Here is an 8,099-nt window from a genome sequence, read left to right as displayed (position 1 = left end):
CCGTGCTCCCGCACGTGGTAGCTGAGGCGCCCGATGTAGACACGCGGCATGGCTGCGAGCGGGGCCGGGGACCGCTGGGAGGTCGGTGCTGCCAGGCCGCGCTCGCCGCCTGCGGCCTGCTCCGCACCACAATGGCGCCGGTCGCCCGCGCAGGCCTTTATACCGGGGGGCGGGGCAGGTGACGTCACCGCGGAGAACGTGAGCGGCGCCATGACGCTCCCAGGGGCGGCTGGGACGGAAGAAGAAGCCCTCTCTGCGCAGGCGTGACGGCGCATCTCTAGTAGTTCGACGAGCGCCGTTGCGCCAGCGTAGGGCTCTGCACGCGTTTCCACAGCTCCTTGTGCGCCTGCGCGGGACAGACCCGGCTGGGAGAGGGCGGGAAGGGCCCTGAGCGCAAGCTCCAGTGTCCGCCGCGCCCGGCCACCTGTGCTGGGAGATGAACTGCGGCTGCCTGGGGGCACGGGCATGCAGCGCGCAGGCGCTTTAGAGAGGGAAACGTCCCTAGTCTGCCCGGGGACTGCACCCAGCACAGCTGTGGCTGCTGCCCCCATACATGATACGTGACCAGATTCCAGCTGGGGTTCGCCTCCATTTGAAGCAACACAGCGTGGCCCTCCTGCCAGGATGTCAGCCTGCCTGAGCACTATTATCTCATCCTAAAAAATGCCATTGCTCCTTTTGCAAAGACGTCCATGACCCCGGATGAACAATTCCTGGGCATCCTTCCTGCCATGGAGTTTTAATTCTGTAGTTGCCCAAATAAAACATTTTTAAAAATAGCCCTTGTTGGTGGCTCCGGCCACTCTGCTTCCACACTTCAAAAATTCCATCGAGAAACTGAGATGCTGCCTTTTCTCCAGCAGCATTTTAAGCGTTAGAACCACTTTTTTCCTCCTACTCTGAGATTTACCAGCTCTGTCCCTATGAAGAGTAAACCCAGATGCTACTAATGCTCCATTATGATCTCCTGGGACTGTTAGCACCACTAATATAACCCACCAGAGACTCCAGCAATTGCCTTCAAGTTTTCATGACGTTACTCAGCTCTCAGTTAATGTATAACAAGCCAGTTGCTCAGTTTGTTTCAGAGAAATGGAAATCTCTGGGACTAGATTTTTATTTTTATAAAATGTGCCTGATTTATACTATCTAAGAGGGAACTGTTCCTTCCTCACTTAGTGCATGATTTAAAAGTCTCAGATAATTTTAGCAATTGTCTCAACATGTTTCTCTCTCAATGGAAAAACCTGTACATATGAAGATTTGAAGGTGGTATTTTTTTAATACTATGTCACTCAGAAACACTTTGATATACAGGATAATTTAGTTCCCAGCCCGAGAAGGGTGTGCTGTGCAGCTGCTGCTGAGAAACTCAGAAAGATATACTTCAGTCCGTCATCCTTTAGGTCATTGAAATTTAATAACTCATAAAGTCACTAGATCAACCTTAAACTGCACACACATTGAAATATATAGCAATATAACACTCCACAGCCCTCCTCAAAGTCACGGGTGCAGTAGTCTACATAATATTGTAGAAGCGGCTCTCAGAAAAATTTCCTGTTCAGCAGCAAATATATTGGCACAAAGTTGCTGCCCAGGAAACAGCTCTTTGAGAATTTGTTGCTCTGCATCTACATACCATCCTTCGAGCAAGTGATTTACCCAAGTGCTTAGAGAAAACCAATTTTGAGGCAATGGACAAAAGGACAGGACAATACTATTCCCTGGCACTGCTGCTCCCTGTAGCGGTTAATAAGTGCCATTGCAACAGGTGGCCCTAATAGTTTTCCTGGCATGTTTTTGTAAGTGAACTGTACCACAGCAGCCTCTGAGCCTGGGAGGCATAATCATAGAATCAGAGAACATTAGGGTTAGAAGGGATCTCAGGAGGTCATCTAGTCCAACCCCCTGCTCAAAGCAGGACCATCCCCAACTAGATCATCCCAGCCAAGGCTTTGCCTAACCAGGTCATAAAAACTTCCAAGGACAGAGATTCCACAACCTCTCTGGGGAATCTTTTCCAGTGTTTTACCAACCTCCTAGTTGCCTCGGACGGCTAGAGCCGACTCGAGGTGATTTAGAAATTGCTCGTTCGTTAGGGCGGGCTGGTGAATGGAGAGGCAGACAAGGTTTAATGGTTGCAAAAACGTTTACTTACGCCGCTTGTAGTTGCGACGCAGATGGTCCGGTCATCTGAACAACTATGTGAGTTGTTCCAGCTGGCAAGGCCCTATCGATCAGCTAGCCGCAAGTCAGATCTCTTTAGAGGCACTCTGCAGCATGCTCAAAGTTCTTCGACTTGGGCGGAAGTCACACGAAATTTTAAACGGCTAGCAAGCCAATTACTAGCCGCCACGTGGGAATAATTTAGAACTAGCCAATAGCGGGACACAAATTTGCATTCGAATAGTGGGAACCCTTTGCACCGTGCATTTCTGTGCTGCAAAGAAGAAATGCACCCTGCAAATTGGTGGGAACTCTCTTGCACCGAGGTTCTTCTGTGCAGCAAAAACCCTTGCTGTGCGAGAGGCTCTCATGTGGCAAGAAAATTCCATCGTGCCGAGGCACCAAAATCACTGGGTTGTGACACTAGTGAGAAAGTTTTTCCTAATATCTAACCTAAACTTCACTTGCTGCAACTTGAGACCATTATTCCTTGTTCTGCCATCTGCCACCACTGAGAACAGCTCAGTGATGGGGGACGGGGTCCCCTGCAGCCAATCTCATTGACCGGGGGGGGGGGAGTCACGCTGTGGCCAATCTTGCCAACCAGAGGGTCCCCCCATGGTCAATCTCACTCACCGGCTTCTGGAAGTGGCTTTGGCAATTCCAGAAGTGGCCACAGCGCTCCCACTCCCCAGCCAGCGCTTGCAGGGGGGGCACCAGTGCTTCTGCTGCCCCCCCCGCCCTTCACCTAAGCGGGGAGCGCTGCCTGTCAGGGGGTGCACCCGCACTCTCAGGGGGTGCACCTACACCCTGTGCACCCCCTACACATCGCCACTGAGGCAGAGTACTCTAGATGTGGCCACAGCAGTGCCAAATAGAGGAGAATAATCACTTCCCTCCATCTGCTGTCGACACTCCTACTAATGCAGCCCAGTATGCCGTTAGCGTTCTTCGCCACAAGCGCACACTGTTGGCTCATATTCAGCTTATAGTCCACTGTAACCCCCAAGGTCTTTTTCTGCAGACCTGCTGCTAGGCCAGTGAGTCTCCAGCCTTTACTGGTGCATGTGATTACTCCATCCTAAGTGCAGGACTTTGCACTTCTCCTTATTGCATTTCATAATATTTCTTTTGGTCCAATCCTCCAACTTGTCCAGGTCTCTCTGAATCCTAGCTGTACCCTCCAGTGTATCCACTGTTCCCTGCAACTTGGTGTCATCTGCAAACTTTGCAATGGTGCACTCCATCCCATCTACCAGATTGCTAATGAAGATATGCAATAAAACCGGTCCTAAGACTGACCCCTGGGGCACTCTGTCAGCTGCCAGCTTGACATTGAGCCGTTGATCACTACCCATTGAGCCCAACGAGTCAGCCAGCTTTCTATCAACATTACAGTCCATTCATCCAACCTGTACTTCCTTAGCATGCTTGAATGTTGTAGGAGACCATATCAAAAGTCTTGCTAAAGTGAAGGTATATCACATCCACTACTCTTCTTAGAAGACAATTAGGTTGGTCAGGCATGATTTGCCCTTGGTGAATCCATGCTATCTGTGCCTAATCACCTTCTTCTTCTCCAAGTGCTTAGAAATGCATTCCTTGAGAACCTGCTCCATGATTTTTCCTGGGACTGAGGTGAGGCTGACCAGTCTGTAGTTCCCTGGACCTTCCTTCTTTCCTTTCTTAAAGATGGGCACTATAGCTGCCCTTTTACAATCATCTGGAACCTCTCCTAGTCACTGCAAGTTTTCGAAGATAATGGCCACCAGTGCTGCAATCACATCAGCCAACTCCTTCACCACCCTTGGGTGCATTGCGTCTTGCCCCACGGACTTGTACACATCCAGCTTTTTTAAATAGTCCATAACCTGTTCTTTCGCCACTGTTCACTATTCACCTCCTCCCCAAACTGTGCTGCCCACTGCAGTAGTCTGGATGCTGACTGAGGAGAAAAAGGCATTGAGTACTTCAGCTTTTTCCACACCATCTGTCACAAGGATGCTTTCCCCATTCAGTAAGAGAACCTTGCTTCCCCTGATGTTTCTCTTGTTGCTGACATACTTGCTGAAACTCTTCTCATTTACATCCCTTACTAGCTAAAACTCCAATTGTGCTTTGGCCTTCCTGATTTCATCGCTGCATGCCCAAGCAATGCTCTTATACTTCTTCTTAGTTGTTTGTCCAAGTTTCCACTTCCTGTAAGCTTCCTTTTCGTGTTTTAGCTCACTGAAGAGTTCCCTGCTAAGCAAAGCTGGTCTTCTGCCATACTTGCTAGTCTTCCTGCACATTGGGATGGTTTATTCCTGCACCCTATGTAAGGTTTCTTTGAAGTAAAGCCAGCTCTTCTGGACTCCTCTCCTGCTCAGACTGGCCTCCCAGGGATCATGTCCATCAGTTCCCTGAGGGAGTCAAAGTCTGCTTTTCTGAATTCCAGGGTTTGCACTCTGCTCTCTCCTTCCTTCCTTTCTTTCCTCAGGATCCTGAATTCAATCATCTTGTGGTGGCTGCTGCCCAAGTTGCCATCTACTATTGCATTTCCCACTAATTCTTCCCTGTTTGTGAGCAGCAGGTCAAGAACACAGCCCCTAGTTGACTGCTCCAGCACTTGCATCAGGAAGTTGTACCCAACACTCTCCAACAACCTAGATTGCCTGCGAACTGCTGTATTGCCCTACCACATGAAAACCAGGGCCTGTGATCAGGAAACTTGCACTAGCTGTTAGAAGCAAGCCTCATCCACCTCATCCTCCTGGTCTGGTGGTCTATAGCAGAAATGCCTGACCCCTGGCAGGAAGGGTGATGTCACTACATCACCCTCCCTTGTTGCTCCCCCCTCTGACCCTACCCCAGAGGCTTTCAACAGGCCTATCTCCAGTTTCATACTAGAGCTCTGAGCAATGAAACAGCTCTTTTATATATTGCACAACTCCTTCTTTTCTCCCCTGCCTGCCCTTCCTGAACAGTTTGTACCCATCCATGACACTACTCCAGTCATGCGAGCTACCCCACCAAGTCTTTGTTATTCCTGTAATCTGGGTGGTACTTAGACAAGGTACCCCCTCTCCAGTTGATGGGATTTAATGATTGCTAGTACGCTGTGGGAGGGGTAGCCACTTCTCTCCTATCCGCTATAGAGTAGTGCCAAGACCAGTTGGAACTTAACTATATACAGGTTTAATAGAGAAAGAACCAGGTTAAGATATGACACACATGTGGGAAGGGCAGTGGGTGTAGGAGAGCAAGAGGAGATTGCCCAGTAAAGATAATGTACACATATACAGAGGAAAATCAACAAGTTTGGGGTGCAAGTCTTTGCAAAATATAAGGTACAGGCACCCCAGAAGGACAGGGGGGAAGGTGAGGAAAACCTTTCTACCCACTGGTAAGTCCCTCTCCCCAACAAATCACACTTTCCATGCCTTAGCCAGAGATCAAACCCAAGTCTACCACAGAGCAGACAAGAACGCTATCACTGAGCTATCAATACCTGTGCTGCTGCCTACAGGTCTAGGCTCTCAACCCTTCAGGATCCTCCACATGCTGTCTGCATGCCAAGCTACCTGGCCTCACACTGGAGGTCAGAAAACCTAAGCTGCTGCCTGCAGGCTTGGGGCTTTGGCTCCCACGCCACTCCCTGCCTGCACACCAAGCTCCTGGCCTCCCTGCCGGGGGTCAGATTCCTGAGCCACTGCCTGTGGCTTGGGTCCTTAGCAGGGGATCCACCATGCACCACTTGTGTGCTGAGCGGCAGGAGCTCTGAGCTGCTGCTGCCTGCAGCTCCAATTCTTAGTCCAGCCACCTCCTGCAGCTCCCAGGCTCTGGGGCAACCGATCCATCCTGCTGGCCAGCTCCTGCCAGCTCTTCTGGACTTCTCTCCTTTGTCCCTCGTTGTCCTTTCTCCCACCTTCCCCCCCAGCCAGGGCTAGGTGCGCTGCCCCTTTTATCCCCCTGCAGGTGGCTGGCGGGACCTATCAGGTGACACAAGAGGTGAGTCTCCTCTCAGGTCCGGTTTCCCTACCTGACCCCTGGGTGAGGGGGGCAAGCCTTCTGCTTTTCCAGGGCCTGATTGGTAGGGAAAAGGAAATCCCCGCCACCAATCATTTTTTAACTTTTCAAAACCTCTGGGTCAAGCCACCACCAGCCCGTGCTCCTGTCTGAGCCCACTTACAACATTAACCCTGGCCACCACACACAGCTTCCTCACAGGGCGACTCCCAGTGCGACTGTAGCTGTGGGGCTCCAGCTCCTGACTGCCTTCTGCCCAGGCCACCTGCCAGTGCAATAAGCAGCCACCTGCAGGTAGCTGAGTGGGTAGAAGATGACTGGAAGCTGGAGCCCCACGTGCTGGAACAGAAGCTGCCCAGCTGTAGCTTCCCCCTGCCTGTCTGTGTATGTGGTATCTGGCCTGCATCCCCTTTCCTGCCCTACCTGCTGTACAGAGCGGTGCAGCAGGGGCAAGAGGAGGAACTGCTGGAGATGGGGCGAGCCAAGTAGTACCCAGGTGGCTGCAGCCTCACCAGGAGCAGCCCCGCCAGGAAGCTGTGCATGCTGGCCAGGGCTGGGGCTGTTGCTGGGTGTGCGCGGGAGCTTCCCTGAGCAGAAGCAAGCTGGACTCAGTCCCATGCAGAGTGCCATTGGGGCGGCCACAGGCCAGATGTGAGGTGAGATGGACCACACCTGTAGTTTGCCCAGGAGAGCTCTTCTGTACACACCTTCTGCCTCCTGCCTCCCTCCACCTCCAGACAGCTCCTGGGACCTAGTGTGGAGGCAGTCCCCCCCACGCATGTGCACGTGCCTCCCCCCCGCCACACACAATGTACAAAAATAAGACTTTATTTTGAGCTATTATACAATCACCCCTATATACACTAATAAAAAAACACATAAACTAAAATAGCTGTATATTATATATTATTATATATGTTATAGTAGATGTTTGATTTTTAGTATATGATTTTTTGTCTATATTTTGTTAAAATTATATATTTTGATAGATTTTATGTGTGCAGCACTCGATAGCTCACCAAAACTCGTTAAGTCGCCTGCCAGCTAAAATAATTGCCCACCCCTACCTCATAAGCTTGTGACAGGCTCACGACCACCACGCTGCTGATGCCATGCGCTGCCTCTTTGGTTATGTAGCACTAAGGGCGATAGACCAACTGACAAGGCTCATTCTGGCCACGTGGTACCAGCTGGCTGGCTTGTCCACAGACCGTGGGGCATAAGCCTGTCACAAAGCTGCGTAAGAACATAACTGCCTCTTTGTACATAGGCAACACGTAGTGGGGGCATGTGCACACTGTTGGTTCATATTCAGCTTATTGTCCACTGTAACCTCTAGGTGCTTTTCTGCAGAGCTGCTGCTTAGTCAGTTGGCCCCCCGACCCTGTTCTGGTGCATGGGATTGTTCCATCCTAAGTACAGGACTTTACATTTGTCATTATTGAACCTCATGAGATTCAAAGGAATGACTCACCAATCTAAAATACACCAATTTTAAATAACTTCAGACACAAATGTTTACATGAATTTGTTTCTACCAGTAAATACAGTGGAGGAAAACGTCACATTTTAAAAGGGCCAATCCAAGGACAGCTCTTAGGCATGACTGGAAAAGAAGATCTTAGAACTGAAGATCAAGCATGCTCTTAAGGGTTATGTTGAGTATGGATGCTTTGCAGGATTGGGGCATACCAGACCAGTCTGCAATTCCTTCACCTGTTTCCTTTCTCCATCCTCAGGAAGATGGTTATCACATCAGCTTTCCAGTATGAGAAAATGCTCATTTTAGTCTGTGCAGCATAATTAATCCTGTCACTTTCCTTCCTGATCCTCACAAGAAGATGAATTCTGTGTTGAAAAGGCTCTTGCTAAAAGATCCCTGAGCCATCAGCTGCTGCTCATTTCATTCCTACAGAAAAGAT

The 8,099-nt window shown here is 50.1% G+C and overlaps 1 protein-coding gene across 1 annotated transcript in view; it reads right to left on the bottom strand.

Annotated features, from left to right (window-relative positions):
* Positions 1–212, bottom strand: part of SRSF6 (serine and arginine rich splicing factor 6) — a 4,240-nt gene extending 4,028 nt beyond the window's left edge. The window contains exon 1 of the mRNA XM_014520406.2: positions 128–212. Coding sequence (XP_014375892.2) covers positions 128–212 — 85 coding nt within the window. The remainder of the gene's footprint in view (positions 1–127) is intronic.
* Between the last annotated feature and the right edge of the window lie 7,887 nt (positions 213–8,099).

This window comes from Alligator sinensis, unplaced genomic scaffold (genome assembly GCF_000455745.1).
Source record: "Alligator sinensis unplaced genomic scaffold, ASM45574v1 scaffold511_1, whole genome shotgun sequence".
Taxonomy (NCBI): domain Eukaryota; kingdom Metazoa; phylum Chordata; order Crocodylia; family Alligatoridae; genus Alligator; species Alligator sinensis.
The sequence above is the reverse complement of the archived record's forward strand: the minus strand, read 5'-3'. Positions and strand labels throughout refer to the sequence as shown.